The sequence below is a fragment of the Aotus nancymaae genome, unplaced genomic scaffold, assembly GCF_030222135.1.
Source record: "Aotus nancymaae isolate 86718 unplaced genomic scaffold, 86718_ANA_hifiasm-v0.15.2.pri h1tg000040l, whole genome shotgun sequence".
Taxonomy (NCBI): domain Eukaryota; kingdom Metazoa; phylum Chordata; class Mammalia; order Primates; family Aotidae; genus Aotus; species Aotus nancymaae.
The window spans coordinates 43934740-43951071 of NW_026988454.1; the positions used below are offsets into that span (position 1 = coordinate 43934740).

The following is a 16332-nucleotide window of genomic DNA, read 5'->3' on the forward strand; positions in this document are numbered from 1 at the left end:
AAAATACCCTCTACCTTAACCTTATGTCTCTCCCAATCGTAGGGTTCCCAGGTCCTGGGATCAGAAACTCCAGCTATTACTGCCAGTACATCAAAGGGCAAATCGATGCATGGACTGATCTGAGGACTAGCCTCCTTCCCATTCCCTACCTCTCCTGTGGGAAAATATGCTACAATTTCAACAACTAAAAGACATGTAAATTTTTGGAACTTTATGAGTTTTGGCCTCCCCAGATTTAGGTATTAACGAAAAAGATTATATTTTTATATTTTCTACAATAATTATATTTATTTTTTAAAGACCTTACAGAATTTCATAATAAAATGGATTACTCTAAAAATGCTGTTAATACTCAAAAAAGAAAGGTTTACAAAAATCCTTAGAGGTGTGTTTGTTTAGTAACAAGCTCTGTTATTTCATATGTTTGACATGCATAATTTGGAGCAATTAAGAATGTATAATATTGCTTAAATCCAATAAACTCTCTTGGTCCTAAAAGCTGCCTTTGGATTTGGTGGATTAATAAAATGCCTATTTAAGGAATATTGAAATGTAAATCATTTAGTAATATGTATACTTTAAAGAAGATACGGTAAAGATTCATCAATTGAGCTTTGAATTGGATTGATCTCAGGAGAGTCTAAAGTTCTGTGAGGATTTAACATTAAGTGCAATATCTTTAATTTAAAGGGAATATAAAAAACCGAACTCCTGAAGACCAAGTCTGCCCAAAATGATGTTCACATGCTATGGTTTTTGTTTGTTTGTTTACTTTTACCATAGGCCATAAACTAATCAAGGTCATAAGATGATCATAAGAAGATTGCTCCATTGATTAATTTAACAGCAATATCATTTGGTTCCGTTAGTCTGTTCTTGATTTACTCTCCCAATTAAAGAGCATTTTTATTCAGAGGCCACCTAACAGGTTGCAAAGAAGTTAGCCCTCCTGCTGGTCTTTTGCAAAATACATTCTGCAGCTGCATAGAGACAATTAGCAGAAGGGCTGAGATTGAGTTTTTGATGAAACACTCCAAGTTGGAAAAAATTTCCCTCTTGTAAAACTTCTGTTTCATTATTGAAAGTTTATAAAAAGACAAATGGGAAAAATTGCTTTAATATGATGACTTGTAATCAATTATTTGATAAAATAGGTTTTTATTTGGAACACAACCCCATTATAAGATTAACCTGAACTAGTCTTTTTCAACTTTAAAAGCTATTTTTGTATGGGAGAAATGAAGCATTACACTTATTGTCTTTCTTTCCTTCTGTGTTTTCATATGAGTGCAAATGATTCCTTCACAGAAAATATTGTAGTAACGAAAATAGAATTGTGCTATTTTGCTTTTGTTAAATCATTTCTCTGTAAAACATGAAGTGTTGATGACATTTTTTCATTGCTTTTTTTCTTTCTACTCTATCAGATCAGTATGCATTCTGTCGATATATGATTGACATGTTTGTCCATGGGGATTTAAAACCAGGTATTCCAAGCAATTCTGTACATGTCTGTTTTAATAGTCTTTGTTTCTAAGATTGTTGGCTTTTTATGTACCTAACTGTATTTTCATTTTTTAAAAATTGCATAATGCATGTGTAGATCTAGAATAAAACCAATAAAAAGCGGTGGTAATAACTGGCATTAAGGCCTTAATTTTACTTTCAGTCACTGCATGGCCTGTTGCAAATGAAGTCAGCTGAAATGTAAAATAAGTGCTAATATCTTTATATATAAAGAATGCTACTATCTCTAATAATGTTTTGAAGCAGTGAATCATCTTATTTTATTCTTAGTAAACTTAGAAGAAAAGACCCATGACAATGGAAGTATCCTTCTTTTCTTAGTAGTGAACACAATTCATATTAAAATCATCACATTTCAAATATTTATACTTTGTTTTCCAAAACTTTTAAATTTTCTCCCATATACATGAACTTGGTTTAGCCACTCCAAAGAACTATTGATGGCAATAAATAACCTTGAAATTAATGTTCAACACAATGGGGAAGGATTTTGAGTTAAAGGAATGTATCTACCTTGTCTTGTATCTTTAAATGTTGCCCAGAGTATAAAAGGTATTTTTTTTTTTTACCAACATCTGAACTAAGAATAAGTAACTTGATTGCTTGTACTATGCCTTTTGCAGATTTAAAAACTGACAGAACTATGTGCATGTTTGGGAAAACGTTTCCAAGAATACAGTATTGTTAAGAAAGGAGCTCATTTATGTTAGAATAATTGAAGCTGATTGCTTAAATCCAGCTATATTTTTATTTTCTTAACTATTTTGTGAAAGTCCTTCTAAAATATATAATTACATGTAATCGTAATTTAGGCATATGTTGTCAAAGAGGCATATCATATCTGAAATAATAGGTAACACATCTAGGCTCTAGAAAACTAGACAAGAACCTTTGTTCTCCAGAAAATGTCATTAATCCCAGTAATTTATTCTAGTGAAATAATTTCCTCCTCCTCCTCTTTTCCTTCTTCTACATTTTCAGTAAGAAATTCAAATGAGGGGGAAAATCCCTAAAATTATAACTTAACTGGTGAAAATAATTAACTGGTGAAAATAATTTGCATATAGTAACATAGCAGAATTATAAATAAACCTTCAGGAAGGTAGTGTGAAACAGTGGAAAGACAAGGCTTTGGACAGAAATGCAGTAATAATTCTTAACTCCATCCTTTCCTAGTATTAGACCTTGAGCAAATAATTGAATTCCACCTCATCTTTAATGTCCTTACATTCAAAATGAAGATCATAGTCAAAACCTTGTATTGTTGACAAACCATCTAGTGACTACACAACAAAATGTTATAACTTTAATTGGTTCGTTTTACCACTGCCTGCCTGGTGAGTTGCCTAGATGAAGAGAATCTCTCAACACTTACAAGTTCCAATCTATTTATATCAAAAATCCAATGTTAGGGCTGGGTGTGGTGGCTTATACCTGTCATCCCAGTACTTTGGGAAGCTGAGGCAGGAGGATCACCTCAGACCAGGAGTTTGAGACCAGCCTGGGCAACATAGAGAGACCCCACCAATCTCTACGAAAAAGAAAAATTTTTTTTTGAGGTGGAGTCTTGTTCTCGTCGCTCAGGCTGAAGTGCAATAGAGCGATCTTGGCTCACTGCAACCTCTGCCTTTTGGTTCAAGCAATTCTCCTGCCTTAGCCTCCCGAGTAGCTGGGATTACAGGTGCGTGCCACCATTCTTAGCTAAATTTTGTATTTTTTATTAGATATGGGGTTTCACCACGTTAGTCAGGCCTATCTCAAACTCCTGACCTCAGGTGATTCCCCCAACTCAGCCTCCCAAAGTGTTGGGATTACAGGCGGAAGCCACCATGCCCAACCAAAAAATTTTTTAAAATTAGCTGGGCATGGTGGTACATACTTGTCCCAGCTACTTGGTAGGGTAAGGTGGGAAGATTGCTTGAACTCAGGATGTTGGGGCTACAGTGAGCTATGTGGCACCATCACATTCCATTCCAGCCTACAGGGCGAGACCCTGTCTCAAAATAAATAAATAATTAAAATCTTCAATTTGGCTGGGTGTGGTGGCTTACCCCTGTAAACCCAGCGCTTTGGGAGGCTGAGGCAGGTGGATCACCTGAGATTGGGTGTTTGAGACTAGCCTGGCTAACATGGTGAAACCCCGTCTCTACTGAAAATGCAAAAATTAGCTGGGCATGGTGGTGAGTGCCTGTAATCCCAGCCACTTGGGAGACTGAGGCAGGAGAATTGCTTGAACCTGGGAGGCGGAAGTTGCCGTGAGCAGAGATCATGTCACTGCACTCCAGCCTTGGCAACAGAGCAAGACTCTGTCTCAAAAAAAAAAAAAAAAAGTTCAATTTTAGGTCAAAGTTTTGCTGACCATTTTCTTCACCTGTGTTGGTTCAAGAAAGTCATACTCTACACATAATTTTTATAAGGTCAAGTAGGCGTTTACTTACACATGAGATGAGATGAATCTATGTTGTTGATGAGCATAAATTAATAAGTGAATATGCATTATTTTCTTTATATTCCATTAGTTTTAAATTTTCATTATCTGAAGAAAACAATGTGTTTTCTGTGACACTGAAATTAGTCATAGTAGTTATTTATTGATTATAAAATATAATTCCTAAGAAAGTCTCAGGACACAGGGAACCATGCACTAAGAAATTCAATGAGGGATGCTAGTCATTTAACAGTCACAATACCAATCATTTCTTTCTGAAAATCTAACTGCAGGTTAACATCAGAAGAAATAATAAAATTGTCTCTGCATGAATTAAAGATGATTTTGTTAATGACCACCCAGAGAGAGCCCTTCTAAAGGCATATGTAAACAAACCCTAAGAAGTCCCAAGTTCAGATCTACAACACTACAGAGTATTCCAACCCCTTAAAATAATTTCCAAATTCCATAGAATTAGATTTCTTTATACCACTAATTGACTTACTAATTGATTTCTTAATTTATTTCATCTCCCTAAATTCATTATTTTGAAGGTTTAAGAAATGAAAGAAACACTTGAAAACAAACATTCCTTGCCCAGGAGCTGGAAAGGAAGAAGGGAGAGAAGGGAAGCCTATCTAGTATACCTTTCATTTCATTGAACAAACTGTATGATGTTACATAAATGTTTCTAAAGAAAGTTCAAGAATATTATCTTTGTCAGTGTGGCAATACAAAAGATGGGGTGAAAAAGCACTAAATATGACTTGTGCTTTCAAAAAATAAGGAATGAGAAACACAAATTTAATCTTGGCATATTAATTTAGCAAAAATGCAAGTGGTGAGACACTGACTCTGACTGACAAAGAATAAGACAATACTTGCTGAGATTATTGCTCTGTATGTATCCACTATTTATAAAACATTTGTGCTTCCATCTGTTTCTGTTTGGGATTAGTGGAACACCTGTTATTGTGTAGCTAGAGTTCATTATTAATTATTGGTAATGAGTTTTTAAAACTATAATTTGATTTTCCCTTTGGGATTCAGTATTTCCTTTATAGATTACTGTCACACTCACAAAAGCAGCCCAAATTGGAGTTCTAATTTGAAAACTCTTGCTGATGAAACATGCTGACCCTATGACATAAGTCCCAAGTTTTGCCTTTTAGCCCATCAAATAAAATGCTTCTAAGATATCCTTAAAATTTTTAGCTACGATTTTGTCTATAAACCTGAAGATGAATTGAATTGTTCTTTCTGATTTTCTGTAGTGAATAGTGAATATGCACTATCCTAGGGTCAGTGATAATCCTCACTTCAATTATAGAGACCATCTTAATAAACCAGTGCAAATTATAAGGATAAGCTCATTTGGTTGTATTGAATCAAAATTCCCTTGTACTGACTCATTCTATATTAAGTTGAAACATTAAGAGAATTCGATTTAAATCTAGGAAGTGAATGCATGCTATCAAGACTGGTCCTATGGGCCACTGGCATAGAACTGTATCTACATTTTGTAATTTTAGGTATATTATGAACAGTGAAGATCTCCCCTCTCCAGAAATACTTTCTCCATTTGATGACCTAACATCTTCATCATGAGATTCTTTGGTTGTGCAAATGGTCAGCATTATATAGGATGTGTTTTGAATAACTCATAACCTGCCTTAGGGAAGATAAAGAGAAGAGGATCAGGGAGAGATTGATAGAGAAAGAAAGAGATTGATTTTGTCTTATGGTGGCTGTCTTGAAACTGATTAACCTTCACTTTTTTTCCTAGGGCTTAAAGTACTCTACTTGTCACTTACTCATGAGAGAGAACTATTAAAACTGGTCAAGACAGACATTATTTGCAACATTGAAACACAATTTATGGTTTTTTTTCTTTTTCTCTTTTGGAAATTGATAGTATAGATGGTTAAGGTATATTCCTTCAGATTTATTTATTTTTATCAACCTTCCAGTAATTCCAATTTCCTTTTCAATTTTTTAGGGGCTTAGCACATTTTTCTTAAATGGCAGCTATACTGATAAATTTATTCATTTAGGTAGACTATTTTTTAAAAAACACATCAGGATCTTGCTTGGCATTTTCATATTTCTTCTTCACCAACTTCTATCTGAGCTTAATAAATTGCACGGATTTCTGGGCAGAGTCACCCAAGTTAAAGAGACACATTTCTGGAAGGAAGAAATCACATGGTTCACAGACCTCTTTATATTCACTATAGATAAAGAAACCAATTTAAATGTCCAGTACAAGGACTAGGGCTGGTGTGCTTTTGCTTAGTAATTTTAATAATTTTTTTTAGCTTTCATCTCTGTAGCTATTATGATTAAAGTTTAATACAAGTTAAAGTTTATCCCTTAGAAGTTATTCTACTATTAAAATTTCAGCTACGGTCTGACTTTTACTTGAGCCAAGAATGATGTCAAGGTAATATATTCTGCTTTTTCTGTCATTTATTTTCTTTAAATTGAGCATACTCATCTACCAAAATCTTCTTTGATTGTAATAAGGTATTCTTTGATAGCCTTATTCCAATTCAATGGGTTTTAGGTCCATAGCTAGAAAGAGCCTCAAGGAATAAGTTAGTACTCTCATTTTATTAAGATCTTTTTCTCGAACTTTAGTGGTGCTTAACTACATTTCTGGTTTAATCCCTCTGAGAAGAGGTCAAATGTAATTGCATTATAGTCACTGGTATTTAATGGTTTAATCTAATGTATTTCAGAGCTCACTGGCTGTATTAGACAAGACTAGGTACAATTTAGCTGTGCTTTAGACTTTTAAAAAAATCCGGCACCAAGGTAAGCATAGTTCCATAAAAATATGCTCACTCTAAATCCAGTCATGTAATTATTTTCACAAAACAAAAGTTTTAGGAATTTTAATGTTTACTCAGTAAGTAGTTGTTGAATTCTCTCAGCAAGTTGATAGCCCAGAAAACAGGTAAGCTAAGACATAAGTAATTGTATAAAAAAGGATAACTTGATGAGTATACAATAAAGATGTAGAAAATATACATTTTAATCTCAGTATACCAGGAATGAGCAATTTTTTCTATTTATCAACCACTTGGACTTTTAATTATTTAAAAAATATTTTAATTCATATTTTTCTAATAGTTTACATGAGTAGAAATAAAGGGAGAGTGAAAATTTTGATAGGAATTTAAAAACAGCAAAATAAAATGTTTCTATTTTATATTCCCTGTTTTCAAAGATGTACCTCATGTGGGAAGTATCTTCAGAAAGAAACTAACTGCTCATTAGCTATCATCTATGAGCCTTCAGAGTATTCGTCTTGAAGACACCAATTTCAGATTTTGAATACATATTTAATAGATTATATTACATATTAATAGTTCTGGTTTTTCTAGAATGTGCATCATCAAAATGTAGTGTTCTTTTTTTTTTTTTTTTTTTGAGATGGAGTCTCACTCTGTCACCAGGCTGGAATACAGTGGCATAATCTCGGCTCACTGTAACCTCCACCTCCTGGGTTCAAGTGATTCTCCTGCCTCAGCCTCCTGAGTAGCTGGGACTATAGGCACGCACCACCACACCCAGCTAATTTTTGTATTTTTTGCAGAAAGGAGGTTTCACCATGTTGGCCAGGATGATCGTGATTTCTTGACCTTGTGATCTGCCCACCTCAGCCTCCCAAAGTGCTGAGATTACAGGTGTGAGCCACTGCGCCCAGCCACATTTTTATTTTTATATTTACAGCATAGATTACAATAATACATTCAATTATTTTTAAATTCACACTGTTCTTTTCTTTTGGATACCTGCCTTTCTCCTTCTTTAGCATTTGTGCACTTAGAAACCACAGATTTTGGCACATGAATTTTACAAAGAAAGAGTACTGTGACAGGCTCTTTTAGCAAAATGAGGTGGCTTAGGTTCTTGTCACAAATTATCACCATGATAAAGTCCTTCCTTTTAAAGGGCTAACTATGTGGTAGATACTTAAATGAGTCTAGACTTAAAGTGGTGTCCTTTTATCCATGATTTTGCTATTTGCACTTTCAGTAACCCACAGTCAACTACAGTCTGAAAATATCAAATGGAAAATTTCTGAAATAAACAATTCATGAGTTTTAAATTGGACACCGTTCTGAGGAGCATGTCATGTTGTCATGCTCCAGTCCACCCAGTATGTGAATCATCCCTTTGTCCAGTGTATCCACTCAGTATAAGCCACCTACCTGTAGGTCACCTATTAGCTATCTTGGTTGTCAGATCAGGAAAACACAGTATACGTAGAATTCAGCATTATCCATTGTTTCAGGTATCTACTGGATATCCAGGAATATATTCTTTATGGATAAAGGGAACTACTATAGTATATTTCGTTTTTTTTCTCTTTGAAGTGTATTGTTAACTCATTGATTCTCAAGTTTAAGAAAATTCATTAGGGCCGGGCTTGGTGGCTCACGCCTGTAATCCCAGCACTTTGGGAGGCCGAGGCGGGTGGATCACGAGGTCAAGAGATCGAGACCATCCTGGTCAACATGGTGAAACCCCATCTCTCCTAAAAATACAAAAAATTAGCTGGGCATGGTGGCGCGTGCCTGTAATCCCAGCTACTCAGGAGGCTGAGGCAGGAGAATTGCCCGAACCCAGGAGGCGGAGGTTGCGGTGAGCCGAGATCGCGCCATTGCACTCCAGCCTGGGTAACAAGAGCGAAACTCCGTCTCAAAAAAAAAAAAAGAAAAGAAAAGAAAAGAAAAGAAAGAAAATTCATTGTCTTATGAAGACTCATAGTCTGAGATTTCACTTGTATAATCAATTTCAATTTTACCCTAATCATGAGAGTCTAGCTTACTGCTGTCTGTCTTTTTGCATTCATCTTCTAATTCATCTAATAATTTTGAAATATCTTCCTCTGTCAGTTTTATTCTATTCACAGTTACGGATGGAAAAAATTTTTCTGAATTATAAACTGTGTTCAGTGAAACAAAGCAGATTGTAAAAATGGTGTCTCAAAAAAGAGGTGTCTCCAGGCATCTTTTATATCTTCCTGAATGGTGATGTAATACTTCAGTCAACTCAATAAACAATCATAGTGATGATGGGGTAATGATGATATATTCTACAGTTGCATCATCTTTCTAGGCAATTTCATCATTATTCTGTTTCCTTATTGTTTTAGTTTTAAGCATTGTTGGGAACAATTGATGAGTAATGATGAAACAGTTCCTACATTGATGAAATAGAAAATGCCCAATATAAGAAAAAACAATAAGATCATGAAGTGCCTTGAATGTTTAAAATTATCCAATGCTGCTACAAAGTAATTACAAGATATAATAGGTTTTATTCTGTTTAAAAAATAGATAAAGTTCCTTTTGTTCCTTGGAAGACCTCTAAGAAAACAAATAAGTCAAGAAATATTAATTTTTACAAACAGAACTGCTTAAAAAAGAAGTTAAAAAAAGTATGATTGGCTCCAGTGGACCCTGATAGTGTAATGAGAAACAATGGGAAAAATATAGACTCGGTGGTCACACAAGCCAAGATTTAAATCCCTCACTTGTGTTTTTTTGTTTTTTTGAATCTCAGTTTATTTATGAGATTTATTATTTAAGGTTGTTTAAATGATTAAATGACATAATATATGTACATGTTCTCCCAAATCCATTTTTTGCTTTCTTTTTTGCTATGAATATTTATTGCAAAAAACTAGTACTCGTATTGTGAAAGAACAAAGAAGATAGTATGGAAGGCATAAAAATTGAAACAGACCTTGAGATATTGGTAGGATATGTCTACATGAAATTGAGGGTAAAAATATATAAGGCTGAGATGATACTAGCAAAGCACAGAATCACAAAATGTTGAAGTGCTTTTTGTGAGTACCAGTTGCTAAATATTTACTCTCGGCTAGACTCTTGAAATCTTATATAATTGTAATAAAACCTTGGAAGGAGTATACTATTATCCCTGTTTTATAGATAAAAAAATTGAGGCACAAAGAGCTTAAGTAATTTGTGCAAGTGGCACAAAGTAGCAGACAAAATTCAAATCCAAGACTGTCTAATTCTACAGTCCTCAATATTAATACCAAATCTATCTCTTTCCCAGACATAGACAGGGAATTGCAAACCAAGACACTTTGGTTAGTACTCAGGAAATCTAGAAAGAAAAGCAAGATTGGAAATGTTGTACAAGATGGGTGGAGAGAATGAAATTAAAAAGATCAACTAGGAATAATAGTCAAAGGAAAGGAAATAAAGCCTGATCCTAGAACAGGGGATGGAGAGAATTAAGATGATTTTAGAGCTATTGCAGAGACAGAGTCATGAGATTTATAGATATCCAAAGAGAGGAAAGTAAAATATTATGTAGAGGCTGTTGGTCTGTAAAAAATAAAAGGATACCTTAAGTAAGGAGTATAGGAAGACAGTGGAGTCAATGCTCACTGGACTGGACAGAGCTGGGAGAAATGGAGACTTTTAACTCACCACATATTTGTCAAGCCACAGATTGTATCTTATTGCAAAAGGGAAGTATGTGAAGATTCCAGTCCAAATATTATTTGCTTAGCATCTGCTAAATACCAAGGGTCATTACAATTTTTTTGTGTGTGCTTATCTCATTAATTCTCACAGCAAACTGTGACATCTATATGGTGCAATGGTAATTCACAGCACTTCTAACTGAAGTAAGCAGCTAGATAATCAAGTGTGGAGTTTTGGAGAAAGGTCAGAGGTGGAGATGGGGTCATTAGGAGAGTGAGTAAAATAAGTCAGAGTACCAATATTAAATATCTTCCACAGGCTCAGCAGTCCCAGGCTTAGCATAGTAGAGGATATAAGAATACTAAAAGATGATCCCTGGCTGGAGCAAGTGGAATGAATAATTATTTAAAGGAAGAAAAAGAAATCATAAATCATAGAATAAGTTTAGACTTAGGCATTAGATTGTATAATATGAACTTAAATGTTATAAATTTCAGAGGAGGAACATCTGCAATTCTTGCTGTCAAAAAGATGGAGCGGATCTAGAACTTGAAAGATGAATAATACTTGACTAAATGCTGAGGAATACATTGGGATTGCTTTGTTTGTATGTGAATGAAAGAGAAAATGAATGTGAACATTACAGTGCATGTGAAATTGATGTGTTTATAAGACAATGAGGATATCAGACTGAAAAGAGGATAAACTAAGATTGGAAAACATCAGACAATAATAAGTGATATATTTTTGATGACAAATTATAAAACACTTGGTCAATCAGAAAGAGCTGATATTTGGCATAAAGGGAAGTCTTTGAGGATTTTAAGCAGAACAATGAAGGAAAGCAGCATTTCATGAAGCATGATTGGGTAGTAGTCTGTGTAAGGGATTGGAAATGAGAAAAAAATTTGTAGAATATGACCAAAACTGGTGTGTCTAAAGCATAATTTTGAAGGAGGGAAGGGTAAACTTTAGGAAGTCCTTATTCTTGGGTGGTACTGAGAACTATGGGTAACTTAAGAAATTAATGTTGCAACTCAAAATTCTACAAAGTATCTGACAATTTAAATTCACGTATGTGGTAGATACTTAAATGAGTCTAGACTTAAAGGAGGACTGACAATGACATGTGCATGACTATCCACTAAAAATATAGTGCAGTAAGGAAGCTGCTAGACCTTGACCTGTTTATAAAATGGAGCAATATATCTTCCTTTCCTCCTTCGGCTGAGTTCTGTTGTTTTGTATTTATGGTCAAAGTGCATTTACAGTACATGGCTCTCTGAGTGTTGGCTCTTCTTTACTAATTAAGCACATATATAATGACTATTACAAGTAGAATTTTGATAAAGAGAGAAAAATATTTTTTCAGAACCACATCAACAAATAACATACCAGACCTATTTTGCCCATTGTAGCCATCTGAAGTCTCCTAGCCTTGGTTCTACTATTTACTGTATAACATTGGTAATAATATTGCATAATTTACAGTGTTATGAGGATCATATGGACAAATTCTGAAGTCCCTACAGAATTTAGACAAATGTAGTTTGTCTTCTAAATTCCAGGAACCATGCTAGATTCTGTAGATATAGCAGTAAACAAAATATTCATGGTGCCTGCCCTCATGAAGCCCAGGTAGAATTTATGTAGAATTTATTGGCTGGCTATCAAACATACATACACACATCCAGAAAAAAAATTGTTATTATTATTAAAGTAGAAAATGATTAATATGATTAATGCCTATAGTTGTACATCTGCTTATATTTTTGATAAGGTTATGCAATTGGCCCTATTAAAGATGATAGAAATAAAATGCTCTATTTGGTTTATACAAACTTGAAATGTGATTCTGTGAGACAGAATATTATTCCAAGTGCCTCCGGTGATGTTTACAACATTAACTCTTTTAGTTGAAGGAACAGGGGGAATACAAGAAAAGTGTCTTATTATAAGTGAATTAAAATTATCAGCTAAACGGCAACTTCTATAGTACAATGAATTTATTGAATAAGACTGCAAAAATAGATTGGCATTTTTACACAAAGGAAATATTTTAGGTCTCCAAGTTGAGAGAAAATACACAATAAGCCTATCATAAATATTACTATTCAACAGTCGTTAAAAAAAAGAATTTACACCAAGAGAACCCAAGATGTTATAAGACGTTAAGATATACAACGTTTTTCTAAGAGTAAAATCTTTCAGAAAATATGTTTGGGTCCATTTTATCTACTGTGATTTAAGTCATCTTATGTCTCTGTTGGAAATCCACTTGTATGCTCTTTAAATTTAATAATGGAAGATTTCGACTATCAGACACTACAGTCTGGAAAATGGAGCTGCTTCTCAATTTACTGTGAATGAAAACCTGGGTCCTTGGACTCCTCGGTTACCTGATAACAAAACCACTAGAGATACTACATTCACAGAATGAACTGCACAAAGATTTCAGGAGCAAATAAAAGAGAAAATGGTTGGATCCATGGAATAAATAGGAGATAAAAAAATTAAATAGAATAGTGCTATAAGAGGAATTAATTATATAAGAAAAAATTCAAATGAACATGGGCAAGTTACTTAACTTTCTGAGCCTCTTTCCTCATCTATAAAATGGGATAATAGGCTTAACTTTATAGAGTTAATGCACAGTTTAAACAATGTGCATATACATACACATAAAACACTCTACTATAATAACCATAATAAGCATTATTAAGTGTTTGGTGAGGAATGGTATAGCAGAATTGTGATTTTTCTACCCATTTCTTATAGCTTTCTGATGTAATTTTCATGTAGTATTCTTACTCTCTCCTTAGAACATCTTTTTTTGCTGCTTATATATACCTTCAATAAATGTTTATCTTTAAATCTCCACTGTCTCACTCCTTTCCAGAAACCTGATATGTTTGTTGAATTGAATTCAGGGTGTAGAATATTTATTTCGATGAAAAAAAATTAATGATCATTTCAGAGCAGCTCTTTTTATTCATTTGTGGAAATAATCTTGTTATTTTAAAAGATGACAGGTTTCTAAGTATTGCAAATAGACCTGTGTAAAGATTTCTTAAAGGCATTATTGGTTGTATCTCTAGAGACCGAAGCTGACAATTAACAAAGACTGGCTTGATGCATGCATGAGTAAACTACAGGCAGCATACAGAATTAGACTACAGTGAGAGAAAAAATGAGAGAGAGCCTAGGCTTCATTATGGAAGCACACAGTTCCTGGACTTGCCATACCCTCATGAGAGTTGCTTTCTGATTGTTTGAAGTCTGTGGAAGCGATTGAAGATAAATGTATCAGATTGTCATATTTGTCAAAATCAATCCATTAAACATTCCAGTCACTCTAAGTAACTGGAATGCACACAGAAATAGATTCATGTACCTCTGAGTGGATGTTTCCTCTGAAGCTGCTACCGCTCTCTCAGTCAGCTTCATTGTGATAAAATGCTTTAGGTTTTTGGAGAAAGCTAGGGAATAAGACTTCTCTGTCCTTAATACAGTGTTCATATTACTTTACATCCATTGTGTCCAGAAAAGAAAACAATAAAATTAAGGCTCAAGCTTTCATTTTTCTTTCAGTCTTAGAATTTTGTTTCCTACGCTTTTGAAAGAGGAGGCAGGTTCTATAGGTATATCTTTGCTTTGAGAGAATGTTCCTTAAAGTGGCTTTTTTGGTCTAGCCTTGTCACTATTAATGGCATGGACTTGCTGCCAGACAAGAATAAATTCCTTCTCAGGTAACCCACTGGGACTATTTAAACCATGTTTTAAAATAGTCTGAAAAGGAACAAATAATACAGAGTAATTTGAGTTGCTGCATGTGAAAGAAGGAAAATTAAGGTTTAATCAAAGAATTATTGAAATAATTAGGTGTTATATATTAATGCACCATGTATTTTAATAATCATATCTGTTAGTTTATATGCACAAGTGAAGATTGAAAAAGAATTCTAGAAAATTACATTAATATATTCTTCCAGTGCTGTTCTAAGGTTCATTTGTGTGGCCCAGTGGATAAAAAATAGAGAATAGGACTCTTTCTAATCATTTCTATAAATGCATAGTTCTTATCCCTTTTCTTAAGCAGATTTTATTTATAAATATGAAAATAATAAATATGCCCATAACTATTTTGATATAAATAATGGACTATTTTCAGAGAGATCTATTTGATAAACAAGTATCTCTTTTCTATAGTTTTTTTTCTGTAGAGAACGCTCTTGCATTTGCAAAAGAAGACAAAAATCAGTTTTGCAATGTTAACATTAACGTTACTGATTGTAGTGCTAATGATTATACTGATTGTACTGATACTATTCAACCAGTTTTTAGCCAATTCTATGACTTTTATTCTAGCTCAACATATTTCATATTTTGGTTTTAAAGTATCCTGCATTAAGGCATAATAATACTGTTATTCTTGCACAGCAGTAATAATTGTTCCACATTCAAAAGACAGTATATTCTCCTATTTACATCCTCATCAACATCTGAGTTGCTACACTCGAAGTTGTTCTATTAATCAATCTCTCAGCAGTTATTGAATCCCTAGTATGTACTTAATGCTAGCAGTCATAACAAGAGTTTCAAACCAGGAGATAACAATTAGTTCAGAGATTACAAATAAAACAATGAGCAATATAAAGCAGCTGTTGGAGAAAAATAGAAGAAGGTACTAATTAAGCACTAAATCATATGATGCAGATTATACTGTCTATAAAATTGCAGAGAAAGGGCCACAGTGGTTAGAACAGGCTGTATCAAGGCATAGTTTACCAATGCTTATCTTCAGCTTTATTGTGGTTGTTATTATTATTTACTTGCAATTAGTTTAGTATTGTTTCCTATTTATGTGGTCATTTTTGTTCATCCCAAATAGGGAAGAAGTAGTAATAAAATTAGTTGTCATTTTTAAAAATTAATAATACTAAATAAGAAATCAATTCAAGATAAAAACTGAACAAAATATTGTACCACAGATGTGATATATACCACTGTATTCTCTTCCAAATTAGACCATTCATACTTGTGTTTGTCTTTAGTTATTCACACTTAATTATTAATATTCTGTCTTACAAATGCCTGCTGCCCTATTTGATTCCATATTTCTGCTTTGTGATTAATATGCTGCTTTCCGGAGAGAAAAAGTGTCACCTATAAACCACTTTCTATTGTAACCATCCACAGTGTTTGGGTAATGAGCCCTTGTTTCGTACACAAGACTTGTCTGCAACAATTCCAATTCCAGTTTCTTATATAAAGTGAGTGAAAATAGATGTGAAAAAAGTACCAATATTTCCTCATGACAATGTTGTCATAAGGAAACTCCCTGTAAGAAACAAATTGATGATTTAATATTCTCTTATATATTGGTTGCATTAAGATGTAAACCTTTTCCATTTTCTATAATTCATGACAATGTTTACATTAATAATGATTTTCTCCCAGAGGAACATTATTTTTTTAATGTGATTATAAATACCCTCTTGGCAGACCTTGGATAAGCAGTGTGTGCTGTTTTAAATGACAACATAGTATCAATTATGCACAATATAAAGCAGGAAGAGAGATTGGATGACTTCCAAATGTGTCACTCAAGTGAGAATATATTTGTGAATTTAATTGTCATGTTAAGCCTATTAAATAACAATTATTAACATGCTTCCATTTTATCCTTTTCTATAAAACATTTTTGTGTTATATGCCTATAGCTGAAAATGTGTGAACTTTTTTTCATCTTTATTAAAGCACCCTATAGACAAATTTCTGCTAAAGTAAAACCTCAGGTTCTTTTTTCTCTTTCTGAGGTAAACTCCAAAACTAGAAGATTCCTTTTTAATTGGCTCTATGGCTCTGCTTTAGGATTTTCAGGTCTCTGAATTTCTTGTG

At 33.7% G+C, this 16332-nt stretch overlaps 1 protein-coding gene and 1 long non-coding RNA gene across 17 annotated transcripts in view; one reads left to right on the plus strand and one right to left on the minus strand.

The window, feature by feature from the left end:
- TRDN (triadin) overlaps nt 1-16332 on the plus strand; it is a 369423-nt gene that overhangs the window by 129188 nt on the left and 223903 nt on the right. For 15 of the 16 annotated variants that reach the window (XM_064360733.1, XM_064360737.1, XM_064360734.1 and 12 more), the window contains exon 9: nt 1428-1487. In XM_064360733.1, coding sequence (XP_064216803.1) covers nt 1428-1487 — 60 coding nt within the window. Of the gene's footprint in view, nt 1-42; nt 1489-16332 lie in introns of those variants that run through there. The other variant, XM_064360745.1, reaches the window with a different exon arrangement.
- The window catches only part of LOC110567432 (uncharacterized), a 60788-nt gene that overhangs the window by 10638 nt on the left and 33818 nt on the right, over nt 1-16332 (minus strand). The gene's annotated exons all lie outside the window — the stretch shown is intronic.